At 57.8% G+C, this 17,521-nt stretch overlaps 2 protein-coding genes across 4 annotated transcripts; both read right to left on the bottom strand.

Moving 5' to 3' along the window:
* Positions 1-93: 93 nt before the first annotated feature.
* Positions 94-15,538, bottom strand: LOC128901407 (guanylate-binding protein 1-like). Of its 2 annotated transcripts, none has more exons than XM_054183362.1 (14): positions 15,411-15,538; positions 13,888-13,982; positions 7,310-7,404; positions 5,768-5,862; positions 4,915-5,138; positions 4,711-4,838; positions 4,171-4,280; positions 3,653-3,855; positions 3,298-3,540; positions 2,717-2,997; positions 1,929-2,141; positions 1,703-1,805; positions 1,378-1,571; positions 94-1,226 (listed from the first exon to the last, which is right to left on the bottom strand). In XM_054183362.1, the coding sequence occupies exons 5-14, from the start codon at positions 5,105-5,107 to the stop codon at positions 960-962; spliced, it is 1,935 nt and encodes a 644-aa protein (XP_054039337.1). In that variant the 5' UTR covers positions 5,108-5,138; positions 5,768-5,862; positions 7,310-7,404; positions 13,888-13,982; positions 15,411-15,538; the 3' UTR covers positions 94-959. The 2 variants fall into 2 exon arrangements, with proteins under 2 accessions (XP_054039337.1, XP_054039338.1); XM_054183363.1 differs by having other exon boundaries at positions 4,915-5,126.
* LOC128901409 (guanylate-binding protein 1-like) lies at positions 8,240-13,982 on the bottom strand. 2 transcript variants are annotated; one of them, XM_054183370.1, is made up of 11 exons: positions 13,888-13,982; positions 13,104-13,327; positions 12,900-13,027; positions 12,363-12,472; positions 11,845-12,047; positions 11,490-11,732; positions 10,909-11,189; positions 10,120-10,332; positions 9,893-9,995; positions 9,568-9,761; positions 8,240-9,416 (listed from the first exon to the last, which is right to left on the bottom strand). In XM_054183370.1, the coding sequence occupies exons 2-11, from the start codon at positions 13,294-13,296 to the stop codon at positions 9,108-9,110; spliced, it is 1,977 nt and encodes a 658-aa protein (XP_054039345.1). In that variant the 5' UTR covers positions 13,297-13,327; positions 13,888-13,982; the 3' UTR covers positions 8,240-9,107. The 2 variants fall into 2 exon arrangements, with proteins under 2 accessions (XP_054039345.1, XP_054039346.1); XM_054183371.1 differs by having other exon boundaries at positions 13,104-13,315; positions 13,888-13,980.
* Positions 15,539-17,521: the final 1,983 nt, after the last annotated feature.

Here is a 17,521-nt window from a genome sequence, read left to right as displayed (position 1 = left end):
CTGAGAAAGAGGAAGAACATCCCTGATGGCAAACTCTCCTGGGATGGTCACCAACAGCAACCGGAGCTTTGAATTCAATGTTACATTCAGGAGTAGTTTTCTTAGATTTAACTTTATTGTGCTTATTGCTTGTAGCCATTTTATATATTAAAGTTTGGCGAAAGATGAAACAGATCATGTCAATAATTTGACTAGAATGTGGCAGTGGAGGGAGACAGTCTCACAGTGTGAGGGCTCGGCAGGGAAAACAGCCCCAGCACAACAGCAGGTGGAGGAGCAGAGCCCGGGCTTTGTCCCCGGGAGGTTCCCCAGGACCTTGCTGGCCGAGCAGGGTCAGTGCTCAAAGTGAGAAGAGCCTTGGGTGGGAAAAGCTCCATTGCAGAGGATGCCTTTCACCTGCCGCGCCCTGGATCGCGGGCTCACTCCTTCTGGGTCACTCTGCCTGGGACTGATGCCAAGCAAACCAGGTCGCGATCACCACGTGGATTCCTCGTTTACTCACAACCTCCGTGCTACTTCCCGCAGCTGCAGAAAGTGCGACCCTAGGATATCAGCCAGCGGGCATAAACCTCGCTGGTCATGTTTCCTATAGCCCTGGTGAGGAGGTCTCTACACGAGGTGTGCTACGTTCCTCCGTGACGTGTTCTGAGAATGGCAAAATGCTCCCAGACCTGCCTGTTGGCCTTTCTGTGCCCCGGGCCACCCCGGCTTTAGATGTTCCCTATGCCTTCAGATGGAGTGAGAGACCAGGTGCTCTGGGAGGGAAGAGGAGAACATCTTCTCCCGGAGGAGACATACATGAACATAGCAGATAGAGCGGTACAAGCAAACAGGGTGGTCAATTCTGCACTCTGTGGCAAGCATCTTGCAGGAAAAGCTTTAAAAATTTAACAGAATTCTATGTGGGGACACTACACACCTCTCTTCCCTTGTTACTAGAGGAGTTTTAAAGAAAATCTTCATGGTTTCTTCCAGCGGAATACGAGAGTTATCACACAAGCCAAAAATATCATTAGTTGCCTAAAGTACTTCCAGTAGAAGTTACTATTGCCATATCCCTGCTCCTGTCCAAAGCCGCCGCCTATACCACCAAAGGGTCCCGGACCCGGTCCAAAGGGGCCACCACTCCCACCGAAGCCACCGCCTGTACCACCAAAGGGTCCCGGACCCGGTCCAAAGGGGCCACCACTCCCACCGAAGCCACCATTGGAACAGCCGCTCTCTTCCTGTGAAGAGAGTCAGATTGTCAGCAAGGGCACGGTGCGTGCTGTGGGAGCAGCACAGAGCCAAGAATCAATGGGAGGGACCCAGCTGGGACCCCTTCGCCATTCCTGCCTACTAGCCACGTCGTGGCACCTGCACCCTCCCACTTCGTACCTTCGATTTACGTTTGCTGGTCTTCGGGTGCTCCTCCCGCCGCTTCTTAGGCTGATCCTCCAGCTTCTTTCTCAGACGAGCCACCTCTTCTTCGGTGCTGTGCAACTTGTCCTGCAGCTTCTGCTTGTCTTCAGCCTCCTGCTTCCACCGGGCATCCCACTCCTGCTGAGCTCTCTCATACTGCCGTTGCACATCTGGGGATGGAGAAAGAGAGGTGTTGCAAAGGCAGGAGCTGAGCCCACAAGCCCCCAGGGAGTACTGTTGTGTGCCCCCCACCAAGCTTGGCCGTCTACAGGCAGTGACATTTCTCCTGCCCACAAGTTACCTTTCAGCTCCTTGTCCTTCTTTTCCAGGGCGAGGTCTATGTTGAGGATGTTCTTGTCCAGAGCCTCTCTGCGTTGGAGGAACTCCTGCAGGACGGCATCAGCCTGTAGGAGCACAGGTAGAAGAGGAGTCAAGGGCAGAAACAGCAGCTGGGGGAAATGGTTACTTGGGGGAAGGGGATGGGACGTGGAGCCTCTTCCCGGCAGGAGAGCTGCTCTTGTTCCTACCATCACCCCCTTGCCAGGCAGTTCCCCATATTTCTCCAACAGCGCCTGCTGGTCTCCTTCGAACAGCTGGTGACCCCCCGGCACATTGTAGGCACCATCGGTGATTTTTCTGTCCAAGTCCTGGAAGAGGTCCCTGAGCGCGGCCTCGCACTTCTCACGGGACGCCTGCTCGTTGTCCCTGCAGAACTTGTCCTTGATTGCCTCCACCTGGCACTGTCCGGAAAGGGGCAGAGGGAAGGAATCAGCCCAGGCTGAGCTGCGGCCACCGCTCTCACGCTGGGCAAAAATCAAGCCCTGTTGACATGGAAACTGGGATCGCCAGTCCGTGGGGTAATCGGCCGGGAGGAGACGGGGGGGAGGCCATTCTGTGCTCAGGAACATCTCTGGACCAAGGTGCCCAGGAGCAGAGAGCACGCCAGGGACCACGGGCTTCACAAAAGACAGGGGCAAGAATTAGTCGGCAGGAGAGGGGAAGCGTGGAAGGCTACAGGCTTCCAGCCAGGGCAGAGACACATCTGGGCTGGGGCAAGAGAGCGGGCAGGGCTGAGCCTCATCCCCTTTGCAGCATGGCTTTTGAACCTAGGGAGAAGAGGTGGTGCAGCAGGACAACTGACAGCCTGCAGAACGTGAGAGCGGGCCTTGGGACCGAGTCTGCTCTGCAGAGGGCACAGCAGTGTCCTCTGGCAGGAGGCAGGAGACCCCCTCCCCCCAGGACCATGCTATTTCCCCAAAGCTAAGGGGATGGTGGCGTCCCTGGGGGAATCCTGGCTGGGCTGGGGACCACCTACTGTAAGATCTGCCAGGAAAGAGCAGATCTCCTCCTGGAACGCCTGTTTCTGGAACAGCTCCAGCGTCTCCTGCTCGCACTGGGTGTGCAGATCCAGTAGCTCCTGAACCGTCTCCGTCGGCAGCTTCACCCGCCGCTCCATCAGGTCCTGGTACAATGTCACAGCCTCTTTCACTGCCGCTGCATTTACAGTCTTTGCCAGGGCGAGCACCGCGCTCTCCAGGCACGGCACTGCCCCGCTCCGGATGGTCTCCACGTAGCTCTCTGCCAGTTTCCCCAGCACTGCCAAGGAGGACCAAGGATGAGAGATCTGCAGCCTGAACAAAACACCGGCTCCCGTTCGCCGCTGGCTCCTGCCGTATCCCTGCTGCCTGCCTGCCACAGCCTTCCTGAACTTCCTTTCCTAACTCTTTCCCACCCCGTCTACAGCATCCAGCGGCTCCAGATCCACAGGCAGGGACAGCAGCCAGCAGAAAACCTCTCCCTTTCCCCACCTCCACCATTTGGCTGGGCATTTGATCCTTCCCCAGAGGCAGAGCCAAGAGGTGCTGGCCATCCAACCCTCTGCACAGCAGCACTCACGGGTCCCTGTTATGGTGCGGCCGCAAGGGATGGTCTTAGGCGGAGACTTTTCCCAGATGTGGCTGCAGAATTTCTCCACCTGCTGCCGGAATTCACAATCGATCTCATCGTCCTGAAGCTCCTCCAAGCGAACCAGGTCCCTCCTGTGGGCCGGCTGGTAAAAAACAAAGCATTTGCGATCCCGAAAGAACTGGCAGATGCATTCCCGGGGCTGGTTGTAGCGTTGGGTCTCTGGGCTGCTACCTGTGGGGTAGGAGCACACGGAGCAAGTTCACCGGGGCTTGGGCTGTTGTTGACTTACACTGAAATGCTGCTGGGGTTGGACGTCTCCAGCAGCACAGCACCATTCCCTTACCAGCCTTTAACTTGAGTGCATTCTCCAAGTATTCGTCCTCAGAGATTTCCTCCCCATCCACCTCCAGCTGCAGTGTGAAGTCCCGGACCGTCCACACAAAAGTCGGGAAGATGGGGGCAACGTTTTCTGAATCCTCCAGTTCATCTTCGCTCTGCTCGGGTGCTGCTTTCAACTTGACCTGCTCAGTCAGCTTCATCACATAGCTAGGGAGCTGGCTAAGGAAACAGGGACCTCAGCTCTGAATGCAGGGGCATCGCCACCCTGCAACCGCTCAGCACTTCACGGGCAAGAGAGGAGACTCTGTGGGGACAGAGAACAGCCGGGAACCACCAGAAGGAAGAGGGAGAAAACCCCTCAGCCTGGAGGTCCACCACGTGGCACTCCTAAGGACTCAAAGCACAGCACTGGGCACCACCAGAAGGTCCTTTGGCTGTTTGAGGAACTAGGATTTGTCAAACCCTTGCCCACCACTCAGGGAGAGGAGGGCATCCCTCCTGCTGCTGTCCCACCAAGGATACTGCAGCTGGTCCACGGCTTGCTGGTCAATGGTGCCTTTGCTGTTGTAGATCAGGGTGCTGGAGAGCAGCACGGTCAGCACAAAGATCCACATGTCGTTCTTCATGTCACCCTGGAGGAAGAACCTTTGGCTCTTATCAACAAAACCCCCTAAGTCTTGGGGGCAAAACCCCACATGCCCAGACCCTCAATGCTCCTTACCAACAGGCCACGGCAAGACCAGGTCTTGGAGAGACCCACCCCCATGCCATCACCACCTCCTTCTCGAGCTGGGCTTATCCTCAGCTCTTAACTCTCAGGGTCCCACACACCTCTAGCAAAGTGCTCCCTGAGCTCCTCTGTCCTGTTCTGCTGCTCTTTCCCAGAAAAGCAGAGGAGTTTGGCACCTTGTCTGCCCCAGCCTCCTTCCCCATGGCCTCTGGCTCTTCCCAGCACGCTGGCTGAAGCCACCACAGGTGGTGGGAACCCCCCCGGCCTCTGGTCACCATGGCTGGTGACAAAGTGCTGGGAATGCACAAAGGCAGCAGGCGCTTCTTCCACACCTTCTCCACATCGCCCAGCCCTTCCGTGTCCAGCAGCACCAGAGTGTGTCCAGGCTTGCACGGGTGAGGTACACACCACATCCAGATACCTCTGGTGTGGGACTGCACACCACTGCCCAAGGAGAAACCTGTGGGGAGGACGCAAGGGTCTCAACAGCGTTCGATACAGGTACGTTGGGCATCTGGGGCCGGGACCTCTCTCACCTTTCCTCTGACAAGCCAGCCTGTTCATGAGGTAGGACTTGCCAGTGCGGTACAGCCCTGTGATGGCCACCACCACCACGGGCTGGGTGATCCCTGACAGCACCTGCAGGGCCTCCTGCTGGACCACCAGCCCCTTCGTCCGCGTGTTCTCAATGAGGCACACGGGCTCCGGCATGTGGATTTCAGATGCCATCGCTGACGGCAAACACAGCCTGGAGAGGAGACTGCAAGATGGGACGGTTAACACGGTGGAGACCTTCCACCTGCCTCCTCTTTTTCCCCATTGCAAACCTGCTGTGAAGACAACGATGGCCCTTAGACGAGGTGCACAGCCCCTTCCCATTTCCCTCCCAACAGAAACAGCTGCATTTCGGAAAGCCCGGCAGGATGGTGGGAGCGCTCTGCACTATGTCCTGAGCACCGCTTTGAAGTTTGCTGAGTGGAGAAATGTGCAAAAATGGGGGTGGGACATAGCGATGGCCTCAGGCAGGTCTCAAGACAAGAGGATCAACTGGAGAGTCACACCAGCCCCAAGGAAAGGAGAGGTCAGGTGGCGAGGCTGAAGCTGAGGGGAGCACCCCAAGAATTTTTTCATTAATTTCTTATGCCAAACCCCATCAAAGCCCCTCTCACCCTCCACTGTGCCTCCCACAGGGACATGCATGCTGCTGGCCCATGCAAGGCACCCATCTCTCCTTTCCTCCTCCCACACGTTCATCACTGATGCCCTGGCGTCCCTGTCCCTTGCTGGGGTCCCTGTCCCTTGCTGCGGTCAGCAGGAGCCATTCCACAGCCCCAGCGTCCAGGGCTGCTTGCACGGGGTGGGGAGGAGGCATCAGGGGAAGGGACTCACTGTCGTCTTCGTCGCCTGCCCTGGGCTGCAAGAGCTTTGCTGCAGCCTGGCTCCTGCCTGCCTTTGTCCTGTGCCCTGGGCCTGCACCTCCCCTCCTGTTCCGGGAAAAGAAGTGAGTCAGAGGCGAAAATGAAAGCCATCATCTCAGCACAAACACTCCGAGCAGAGAAGACAGAGATGGTTTAATAAGTGAAGGAACAACAACAAAAAAGAAACAATGCCACAGCAAACCCTCACCTCCTCCCAGCTGCCCAGGCCGTTTCAGAGCTGCACCCACCTTGGGAGACATCCCCCAACCCCCTTCTTCCTCGACCCCACTACATTTTCCTGCTGAGTGTGGCCTTATCTAGTGGGGAAGGGTGGGGAGATATGGGAAGAGGTTTCCTGGAGGAGCTGTGGATTCCCCATGGAAGTTGCGCATGACCCACCGTTGGAAGTGCTCAAGGTCCGGTTGGAAGGGGCTTTGAAAAACCTGATCGAGTGCAAGATGTCCCTGCTCACGGCGGGGGTTCGGACTAGATGATTTTTGAAGGTCCTGGCCATGTCCTCACCCAACCTCTTGCCCACCCCCAGCCCACTCACTGGTGGGGTGGTGTGAGCAGCAGAAAAGGCCCTTACTCTGTGTAAGCGCCGCTCAGCAATAGAGAAAACACCCCCGTGTTATCAACGCTGCTTTCAGCACAGTCCAAAGCACAGCCACACGCAGACTACAAGGAAGAAAATCAACTCCATCCCAGCCAAGACCAGCACAGGGTGAACAAGAAGTTGGGAGGGGACACAGCTGGGACACCTGACCTCCACCCGACCATTCTGCTCTCCTGGCACACACAGCTTTTGCTTTGCCTATTTTCATCTTAACCTAGGGGTTGTCTCGCTGCTGACTCTCTCCCCCATCCCACGAGTTTGCAAGTGAGCGAGGGGCTGCGTGGGGCTTAGTTGCCACCTGGGGTTAAACCACCACCAGCCAACGCCATCACCAGCCCCTCCCAGGCTCCAGTCAACCCCATGGACGTGGAGGCAGCAAAAGGGCTCAGCCCATGCACAGACCCAGAACCTGCCCCACTACAACCTCCCGGACGCCCTGGGACTCGCTCCGGCAATGGCGAGCTCCACGGACACTGCCCACTCCTGGGCTTTGACTCCTCTCTGAGGACCTCACAAGCCCTGCCCTCTTCCAGGAACATCAAGGGGATTGACACTGGGGGACAAGAGGCTGCCCCTCCTGTCACGGGCACAGCGGGGAGGAGAGGAGAGCTTAGGGCACAGGGTGCGAGCCTGGGCGAGTCCTAACTTGCATGCAAAGCCATGGGGGGATGAACACCTGCTCCCAGACACCCATTCCCCTTGCTCCATCCCAGAGCCTGAGCAGACCTTTGGACCTCATCCTCCTCCCACCCGCTGGCATCCCCGTCACTTGCTGGGGTCCCTGTCCCTTGCTGGGGTCCCTGTCACTTGCTGGGGTGAGCAGGAGCCATTCCACAGCCCCAGCATCCAGGGCTGCTTGCACGGGGTGGGGAGGAGGCATCAGGGGAAGGGACTCACCGTTGTCTTCGTCGCCTGCCCTGGGCTGCAAGAGCTTTGCTGCAGCCTGGCTCCTGCCTGCCTTTGTCCTGTGCCCTGGGCCTGCACCTCCCCTCCTGTTCCCGGAAAGGAAGTGAGTCAGAGGCGAAAATGAAAGCGATCAGCTCAGAACAAACACTCCGAGCAGGCAAGACAGAGATGGTTTAATAAGTGAAGGAATAACAACGAAAAAGAAACAATGCAACGGAAAACCCTCACCTCCTCCCAGCTGCCTGGGCAGTTTCAGAGCTGCACCCACCTTGGGAGACATCCCCCGACCCCCTTCAGCTCGTCCTAGTTCCAGTATGGATAGGGTTAATTTTCCCCAGGCTCCAGCAGGGACACAGGTATTCCATCCCCTGGGAGCCATGCCCGGGCTTCGGCAGGGACACGGGTATTCCATCCCGTGGGAGCCGTGCCCAGTCGGTAGCCAGGGGCTGCCAGGGGAGGGGGTGGGAAGTCACCAGTTGGGAGAGGGCTGGGCTGTCCCCGGTCCGGTGGGTGAGCGGTGGTGCCGTAATCCGTCAATCAGCAGGGGCACGTTCCACTGTCCGTGTTGTTGTTGTTGTTTTCCTGTTCCCTTTGCTGTCCCGTTAAACCGCCTTTGTCTCAACCCACGAGTTTTGCTTTTTCTTCCAGTTCGCCCCCACGGCTGTAGGGGTTTGAGAGAGCAGCCGCGTGGTTCCTTGTTGCCGTCTGAGGGTGAACCACCACAGGCTCCCGTCCCAACCTACCAATTGCTGCCTTTTAACTACACATTATATCAAGATTAATCGCCTACCACACACACACACCTCCAACGGAATGTGTACAAACTGTCTGAGAAAGAGGAAGAACATCCCTGATGGCAAACTCTCCTGGGATGGTCACCAACAGCAACCGGAGCTTTGAATTCAATGTTACATTCAGGAGTAGTTTTCTTAGATTTAACTTTATTGTGCTTATTGCTTGTAGCCATTTTATATATTAAAGTTTGGCGAAAGATGAAACAGATCATGTCAATAATTTGACTAGAATGTGGCAGTGGAGGGAGACAGTCTCATGGTGTGAGGGCTCGGCAGGGAAAACAGCCCCAGCACAACAGCAGGTGGAGGAGCAGAGCCCGGGCTTTGTCCCCGGGAGGTTCCCCAGGACCTTGCTGGCCGAGCAGGGTCAGTGCTCAAAGTGAGAAGAGCCTTGGGTGGGAAAAGCTCCATTGCAGAGGATGCCTTTCACCCACTGCTCCCTGGGTCGCGGGCTCACTCCTTCTGGGTCACTCCGCCTGGGACTGATGCCAAGCAAACCAGGTCGCGCTCACCACGTGGATTCCTGGTTTACTCACAACCTCCGTGCAACTTCCCGCAGCTGCAGAAAGTGCGACCCTAGGATATCAGCCAGCGGGCATACACCTCGCTGGTCATGTTTCCCGTAGCCCTGGTGAGGAGGTCTCTACACGAGGTGTGCTACGTTCCTCTGTGACGTGTTCTGAGAATGGCAAAATGCTCCCAGACCTGCCTGTTGGCCTTTCTGTGCCCCGGGCCACCCCGGCTTTAGATGTTCCCTATGCCTTCAGATGGAGTGAGAGACCAGGTGCTCTGGGAGGGAAGAGGAGAACATCTTCTCCCGGAGGAGACATACATGAACATAGCAGATAGAGCGGTACAAGCAAACAGGGCGGTCACTTCTGCACTCCGTGGCAAGCATCTTGCAGGAAAAGCTTTAAAAATTTAACAGAATTCTACGCGGGGACACTACACACCTCTCTTCCCTTGTTACTAGAGAGGTTTAAAGAAAATCTTCATCATAACTTCATGCGTAATACCGCAATTGCCACACAAGCCAAAAGTGACGCTACTGGTAACACTAACTCCTTCCAGTTGAAGGTATTATTGCCATATCCCTGGTTCTGTCCAAAGCCACCGCCTATACCACCAAAGGGTCCCGGACCGGGTCCAAAGGGGCCACCACTCCCACCGAAGCCACCGCCTGTACCACCAAAGGGTCCCGGACCCGGTCCAAAGGGGCCTCCTTTACCACCAAAGGGTCCCGGACCCGGTCCAAAGGGGCCTCCTTTACCACCGAAGTCACCACTGGAACAGCCGCTCTCTTCCTGTGAAGAGAGTCAGATTGTCAGCAAGGGCACGGTGTGTGCTGTGGGAGCGGCACAGAGCCAAGAATCAATGGGAGGGACCCAGCTGGGACCCCTTCGCCATTCCTGCCTACTAGCCACGTCGTGGCACCTGCACCCTCCCACTTCGTACCTTCGATTTACGTTTGCTGGTCTTCGGGTGCTCCTCCCGCCGCTTCTTAGGCTGATCCTCCAGCTTCTTTCTCAGACGAGCCACCTCTTCTTCGGTGCTGTGCAACTTGTCCTGCAGCTTCTGCTTGTCTTCAGCCTCCTCCTTCCACCGGGCATCCCACTCCTGCTGAGCTCTCTCATACTGCTGTTGCACATCTGGGGACGGAGAAAGAGAGGTGTTGCAAAGGCAGGAGCTGAGCCCACAAGCCCCCAGGGAGTACTGTTGTGTGCCCCCCACCAAGCTTGGCCGTCTACAGGCAGTGACATTTCTCCTGCCCACAAGTTACCTTTCAGCTCCTTGTCCTTCTTTTCCAGGGCGAGGTCTATGTTGAGGATGTTCTTGTCCAGAGCCTCTCTGCGTTGGAGGAACTCCTGCAGGACGGCATCAGCCTGTAGGAGCACAGGTAGAAGAGGAGTCAAGGGCAGAAACAGCAGCTGGGGGGAAATGGTTACGTGGGGGAAGGGGATGGGACGTGGAGCCTCTTCCCGGCAGGGGAGCTGCTCTTGTTCCTACCATCACCCCCTTGCCAGGCAGTTCCCCATATTTCTCCAACAGCGCCTGCTGGTCTCCTTCGAACAGCTGGTGACCCCCCGGCACATTGTAGGCACCATCGGTGATTTTTCTGTCCAAGTCCTGGAAGAGGTCCCTGAGCGCGGCCTCGCACTTCTCACGGGACGCCTGCTCGTTGTCCCTGCAGAACTTGTCCTTGATTGCCTCCACCTGGCACTGTCCGGAAAGGGGCAGAGGGAAGGAATCAGTCCAGGCTGAGCTGCGGCCACCGCTCTCACGCTGGGCAAAAATCAAGCCCTGTTGACATGGAAACTGGGATCGCCAGTCCGTGGGGTAATCGGCCGGGAGGAGACAGGGGGGGAGGCCATTCTGTGCTCAGGAACATCTCTGGACCAAGGTGCCCAGGAGCAGAGAGCACGCCAGGGACCACGGGCTTCACAAAAGACAGGGGCAAGAATTAGTCGGCAGGAGAGGGGAAGCGTGGAAGGCTACAGGCTTCCAGCCAGGGCAGAGACGCATCTGGGCTGGGGCAAGAGAGCGGGCAGGGCTGAGCCTCGTCCCCTTTGCGGCACGGCTTTTGAACCTAGGGAGAAGAGGTGGTGCAGCAGGACAACTGACAGCCTGCAGAACGTGAGAGCGGGCCTTGGGACCGAGTCTGCTCTGCAGAGGGCACAGCAGTGTCCTCTGGCAGGAGGCAGGAGACCCCCTCCCCCCAGGACCATGCTATTTCCCCAAAGCTAAGGGGATGGTGGCGTCCCTGGGGGAATCCTGGCTGGGCTGGGGACCACCTACTGTAAGATCTGCCAGGAAAGAGCAGATCTCCTCCTGGAACGCCTGTTTCTGGAACAGCTCCAGCGTCTCCCGCTCGCACTGGGTGTGCAGATCCAGTAGCTCCTGAACCGTCTCCGTCGGCAGCTTCACCCGCCGCTCCATCAGGTCCTGGTACAATGTCACAGCTTCTTTCACTGCCGCTGCATTTACAGTCTTTGCCAGGGCGAGCACCGCGCTCTCCAGGCACGGCACTGCCCCGCTCCGGATGGTCTCCACGTAGCTCTCTGCCAGTTTCCCCAGCACTGCCAAGGAGGACCAAGGATGAGAGATCTGCAGCCTGAACAAAACACCGGCTCCCGCTCGCCGCTGGCTCCTGCCGTATCCCTGCTGCCTGCCTGCCACAGCCTTCCTGAACTTCCTTTCCTAACTCTTTCCCACCCCGTCTACAGCATCCAGCGGCTCCAGATCCACAGGCAGGGACAGCAGCCAGCAGAAAACCTCTCCCTTTCCCCACCTCCATCATTTGGCTGGGCATTTGATCCTTCCCCAGAGGCAGAGCCAAGAGGTGCTGGCCATCCAACCCTCTGCACAGCAGCACTCACGGGTCCCTGTTATGGTGCGGCCACAAGGGATGGTCTTAGGCGGAGACTTTTCCCAGATGTGGCTGCAGAATTTCTCCACCTGCTGCCGGAATTCACAATCGATCTCATCATCCAGAAGCTCCTCCAGGCGAACCAGGTCCCTCCTGTGGGCCGGCTGGTAAAAAACAAAGCACTTGCGATCCCGAAAGAACTGGCAGATGCATTCCCGGGGCTGGTTGTAGCGTTGGGTCTCTGGGCTGCTACCTGTGGGGTAGGAGCACACGGAGCAAGTTCACCGGGGCTTGGGCTGTTGTTGACTTACACTGAAATGCTGCTGGGGTTGGACGTCTCCAGCAGCACAGCACCATTCCCTTACCAGCCTTTAACTTGAGTGCATTCTCCAAGTATTCGTCCTCAGAGATTTCCTTCCCATCCACCTCCAGCTGCAGTGTGAAGTCCCGGACCGTCCACACAAAAGTCGGGAAGATGGGGGCAACGTTTTCTGAATCCTCCAGTTCATCTTCGCTCTGCTCGGGTGCTGCTTTCAACTTGACCTGCTCAGTCAGCTTCATCACATAGCTAGGGAGCTGGCTAAGGAAACAGGGACCTCAGCTCTGAATGCAGGGGCATCGCCACCCTGCAACCGCTCAGCACTTCACGGGCAAGAGAGGAGACTCTGTGGGGACAGAGAACAGCCGGGAACCACCGGAAGGAAGAGGGAGAAAACCCCTCAGCCTGGAGGTCCACCACGTGGCACTCCTAAGGACTCAAAGCACAGCACTGGGCACCACCAGAAGGTCCTTTGGCTCTTTGAGGAACTAGGATTTGTCAAACCCTTGCCCACCACTCAGGGAGAGGAGGGCATCCCTCCTGCTGCTGTCCCACCAAGGATACTGCAGCTGGTCCACGGCTTGCTGGTCAATGGTGCCTTTGCTGTTGTAGATCAGGGTGCTGGAGAGCAGCACGGTCAGCACAAAGATCCACATGTCGTTCTTCATGTCACCCTGGAGGAAGTACCCTTGGCTCTTACCAAGACCCTGTAAGTCTTGGGGGCAAAGCCCCACATGCCCAGACCCTCAATGCTCCTTACCGACAGGCCACGGCAAGACCAGGTCTTGGAGAGACCCACCCCCATGCCATCACCACCTCCTTCTCGAGCTGGGCTTATCCTCAGCTCTTAACTCTCAGGGTCCCACACACCTCTAGCAAAGTGCTCCCTGAGCTCCTCTGTCCTGTTCTGCTGCTCTTTCCCAGAAAAGCAGAGTAGTTTGGCACCTTGTCTGCCCCAGCCTCCTTCCCCATGGCCTCTGGCTCTTCCCAGCACGCTGGCTGAAGCCACCACAGGTGGTGGGAACCCCCCCGGCCTCTGGTCACCATGGCTGGTGACAAAGTGCTGGGAATGCACAAAGGCAGCGGCCGCTTCTTCCACACCTTCTCCACGTCGCCCAGCCCTTCCGTGTCCAGCAGCACCAGAGTGTGTCCAGGCTTGCACGGGTGAGGTACACACCACATCCAGATACCTCTGGTGTGGGACTGCACACCACTGCCCAAGGAGAAACCTGTGGGGAGGACGCAAGGGTCTCAACAGCGTTCGATACAGGTACGTTGGGCATCCGGGGCCGGGACCTCTCTCACCTTTCCTCTGACAAGCCAGCCTGTTCATGAGGTAGGACTTGCCAGTGCGGTACAGCCCTGTGATGGCCACCACCACCACGGGCTGGGTGATCCCTGACAGCACCTGCAGGGCCTCCTGCTGGACCACCAGCCCCTTCATCCGCGTGTTCTCAATGAGGCACACGGGCTCCGGCATGTGGATTTCAGATGCCATTGCTGACGGCAAACACAGCCTGGAGAGGAGACTACAAGACGGGACGGTTAACACGGTGGGGACCTTCCACCCGCCTCCTCTTTTTCCCCATTGCAAGCGCTGCTGTGAAGACAACGATGGCGGGATGGTGGGAGCACTCTGGCGCTACGTCCTGAGCACCGCTTTGAAGTTTGCTGAGTGGAGAGATGTGCAAAAATGGGGGTGGGACATAGCGATGGCCTCAGGCAGGGCTCGAGACAAGAGGATCAACTGGAGAGTCACACCAGCCCCAAGGAAAGGAGAGGTCAGGTGGCGAGGCTGAAGCTGAGGGGAGCACCCCAAGAATTTTTTCATTAATTTCTTATGCCAAACCCCATCAAAGCCCCTCTCACCCTCCACTGTGCCTCCCACAGGGACATGCATGCTGCTGGCCCATGCAAGGCACCCATCTCTCCTTTCCTCCTCCCACACGTTCATCACTGATGCCCTGGCGTCCCTGTCCCTTGCTGGGGTCCCTGTCCCTTGCTGCGGTCAGCAGGAGCCATTCCACAGCCCCAGCGTCCAGGGCTGCTTGCACGGGGTGGGGAGGAGGCATCAGGGGAAGGGACTCACCGTCGTCTTCGTTGCCTGCCCTGGGCTGCAAGAGCTTTGCTGCAGTCTGGCTCCTGCCTGCCTTTGTCCTGTGCCCTGGGCCTGCACCTCCCCTCCTGTTCCCGGAAAGGAAGTGAGTCAGAGGCGAAAATGAAAGCCATCATCTCAGCACAAACACTCCGAGCAGAGAAGACAGAGATGGTTTAATAAGTGAAGGAACAACAACGAAAAACAAACAACGCCACAGCAAACCCTCACCTCCCCCCAGCTGCCCGGGCCGTTTCAGAGCTGCACCCACGTTGGGAGACATCCCCCGACCCCCTTCTTCCTCGACCCCACCACTTTTTCCTGCTGAGCGTGGCCTTATCTAGTGGGGAAGGGTGGGGAGATACGGGAAGAGGTTTCCTGGAGGAGCTGTGGATTCCCCATGGAACTTGCACATGACCCACCGTTGGACGTGCTCAAGGTCCAGTTGGAAGGGGCTTTGAAAAACCTGATCGAGTGCAAGATGTCCCTGCTCATGGCGGGGGTTCGGACTAGATGATTTTTGAAGGTCCTGGCCATGTCCTCACCCAACCTCTTGCCCACCCCCAGACCACTCACTGGTGGGGTGGTGTGAGCAGCAGAAAAGGCCCTTACTCTGTGTAAGCGCCGCTCAGCAATAGAGAAAACACCCCCGTGTTATCAACGCTGCTTTCAGCACAGTCCAAAGCACAGCCACATGCAGACTACAAGGAAGAAAATCAACTCCATCCCAGCCAAGACCAGCACAGGGTGAACAAGAAGTTGGGAGGGGACACAGCTGGGACACCTGACCTCCACCCGACCGTTTTGCTCTCCTGGCACACACAGCTTTTGCTTTGCCTATTTTCATCTTAACCTAGGAGTTGTCTCGCTGCTGACTCTCTCCCCCATCCCACGAGTTTGCGAGTGAGCGAGGGGCTGCGTGGGGCTTAGTTGCCACCTGGGGTTAAACCACCACCAGCCAACGCCATCACCAGCCCCTCCCAGGCTCCAGTCAACCCCATGGACATGGAGGCAGCAAAAGGGCTCAGCCCATGCACAGGCCCAGAACCTGCCCCACTACAACCTCCCGGATGCCCTGGGACTCGCTCCGGCAATGGCGAGCTCCACGGACACTGCCCACTCCTGGGCTTTGACTCCTCTCTGAGGACCTCACAAGCCCTGCCCTCTTCCAGGAACATCAAGGGGATTGACACTGGGGGACAAGAGGCTGCCCCTCCTGTCACGGGCACAGCGGGGAGGAGAGGAGAGCTTAGGGCACAGGGTGCGAGCCTGGGCGAGTCCTAACTTGCATGCAAAGCCATGGGGGGATGAACACCTGCTCCCAGACACCCATTCCCCTCGCTCCATCCCAGAGCCTGAGCAGACCTTTGGACCTCATCCTCCTCCCACCCGCTGGCGTCCCCGTCACTTGCTGGGGTCCCTGTCACTTGCTGGGGTGAGCAGGAGCCATTCCACAGCCCCAGCATCCAGGGCTGCTTGCATGGGGTGGGGAGGAGGCATCAGGGGAAGGGACTCACCGTTTTCTTCGTCGCCTGCCCTGGGCTGCAAGAGCTTTGCTGCAGCCTGGCTCCTGCCTGCCTTTGTCCTGTGCCCTGGGCCTGCACCTCCCCTCCTGTTCCCGGAAAGGAAGTGAGTCAGAGGCGAAAATGAAAGCCATCAGCTCAGAACCAACACTCCGAGCAGGCAAGACAGAGATGGTTTAATAAGTGAAGGAATAACAACGAAAAAGAAACAATGCAACGGAAAACCCTCACCTCCTCCCAGCTGCCTGGGCAGTTTCAGAGCTGCACCCACCTTGGGAGACATCCCCCGACCCCCTTCTTCCTCGACCCCACCGCTTTTTCCTGCTGACCGTGGCTTTATCTTGTGGGGAAGGGTGGGGACATATGGGAAGAGGTTTCCCTTTGGATTCCCCATCAGGACAGGTGACCAAAAATTGACCAACAGGGGTATTCCATCCCGTCTGCCCCATGCTCGGTATCAAAGCCGAGGGATCAAAGGGTCAGCTCTCTTCCTTCAATGGCCGACGTCCAAGGAGGACCTTGTCTGCTCATCTGCCTTTGATCCCGATCCATGTGTTCCTCACTCCAGCTCTGGAGCCCAGTTCCCACCCGTCACTGAGCCCAGTCTGGGACTTCCCCAGTGCCTGCTGGTAACGTCGTCCTGGGAACTTAATACCATTCTGTATATACAGTATCTATTTATCTATGTATATATGTGTCACTCGCAAGGAGACCAGCTCCAGGGCAGGTAAGTCCGCACTGGGGAAGGGAATCGCGGCAAAAAAGGGCCAGCTAGGGGCTCGTTTTCGAGGCTTTTCGAAGCCGGGAGAAGCCGCCAGCCTGGGCCAGTACCTGGCACTTTCAGGGGGCGGAGGCAGCTGAGGAGCCGAGGGCGGAGCCAGCGCCCCCCGGCGGCAGGTGTGAACGAGCAGGGGGTGGGACCGACCCCCCCTCCTAAAAGAAGCCCTTCGGGGGGCAGCACTGAGCAAACAAGCAGGGAGTGGGCATCGCCTGGGCGGCACCCAGGGAACCACCCGGGAGCACCATGACGAGGGTGTAACTCCTGGGCTGGGGAAGAGGGTGGCTCTTAGGGATGCACGGATCCTGAGCTTGGAGAAAGTGGTATTTGAATACCAGGGAAGGAAGCTTCCCCTTCGCACCCTGGACCCAGGCCCCAGGGAGGCAGCAGACCTCCCTATGCACCGGGTCCGGCCTGCGTATTGGGCCTTCTGCTCCCTTCAACAGCGAGTCACCTGTGACAAGGACCCGTCTTCTCTTCTTTACTGCAGAGGTTTTGATGCGGTGGGAGGTCTGACTGGACCTCGCTGACAGCTCCAAGATAGGAGAACTATCCTGCTTGTCGTCGTCCAGGTTCCCTTGCAGAGCACTGTACCCGTTACACAATGGCACCCGGGAAGATGGGGTAGTCACCAGGCAGTCCCGAGCGCGGCGCCTGTTGCACTGGGCAGGAACTTCCTGACGTTGCCCGCTGTCCTCTGAGTCACCACCTTCAGTCAGGGGGAGAGAGGACAGGGAGTTCCCTGCTGCAGGGGTTCTGTCTGCCAGCTGGGTTTCTGTCGTGGGATGCAGGATTCTACTCTAAGCATGTCTCTCCCGCTCGCATTACCTGATGCTCCTCAACCTGCTTACCTCCTCCCTGAGCTCCATCACTAATCGGAGGAGATCCTCTACCCGAAACCGGCGTGAGAGCAGGGCACACCCTGCAGCCTGGTGTCTGTGTGGCAGCGTGTTCCCACAGGAGCTCTGTCTGAGAGGCTGCATCAGACCTGGTGGTTGTGGAGATCATGGATGCCACGGTCTTCTGGCGAGTAGTTACCATCGCTACCTGGCCGGGTTGGCAGTGTCTCAGCCCTCTCCCGCACGAACTGCCGTGCGAACCGCTGTGACTGGACTGTTGTGTCGTGCCCTGTTTGGCCGCCCGCTTCCCCAGCCCAGGAATTACACCCTCGTCATGGTGCTCCCGGGTGGTTCCCTGGGTGCCGCCCAGGCGATGCCCACTCCCTGCTTGTTTGCTCAGTGCTGCCCCCCGAAGGGCTTCTTTTAGGAGGGGGGGTCGGTCCCACCCCCTGCTCGTTCACACCTGCCGCCGGGGGGCGCTGGCTCCG

The sequence above is a fragment of the Rissa tridactyla genome, chromosome 25 (genome assembly GCF_028500815.1).
Source record: "Rissa tridactyla isolate bRisTri1 chromosome 25, bRisTri1.patW.cur.20221130, whole genome shotgun sequence".
Classification (NCBI taxonomy): Eukaryota; Metazoa; Chordata; class Aves; order Charadriiformes; family Laridae; genus Rissa; species Rissa tridactyla.
The sequence above is the reverse complement of the archived record's forward strand: the minus strand, read 5'-3'. Positions and strand labels throughout refer to the sequence as shown.

Bases quoted from the DNA above. Each gene is read 5' to 3' on its own strand.
- LOC128901407 (XM_054183362.1), bottom strand. From the start codon at position 5,107: ATGGCATCTGAAATCCACATGCCGGAGCCCGTGTGCCTCATTGAGAAC. The intron at 4,281-4,710 runs GTGTGGAAGAAG...TTCTTCCTCCAG, and splicing joins GGCTGGGCGATGTGGAGAAG to GGTGACATGAAGAACGACAT. The intron at 2,142-2,716 runs GTAGGTGGTCCC...CTTTCCGGACAG, and splicing joins CTTTCCTGGCAGATCTTACA to TGCCAGGTGGAGGCAATCAA.
- LOC128901409 (XM_054183370.1), bottom strand. From the start codon at position 13,296: ATGGCATCTGAAATCCACATGCCGGAGCCCGTGTGCCTCATTGAGAAC. The intron at 13,028-13,103 runs GTGAGAGAGGTC...TCCTCCCCACAG, and splicing joins GCTGGCTTGTCAGAGGAAAG to GTTTCTCCTTGGGCAGTGGT. The intron at 12,473-12,899 runs GTGTGGAAGAAG...TACTTCCTCCAG, and splicing joins GGCTGGGCGACGTGGAGAAG to GGTGACATGAAGAACGACAT.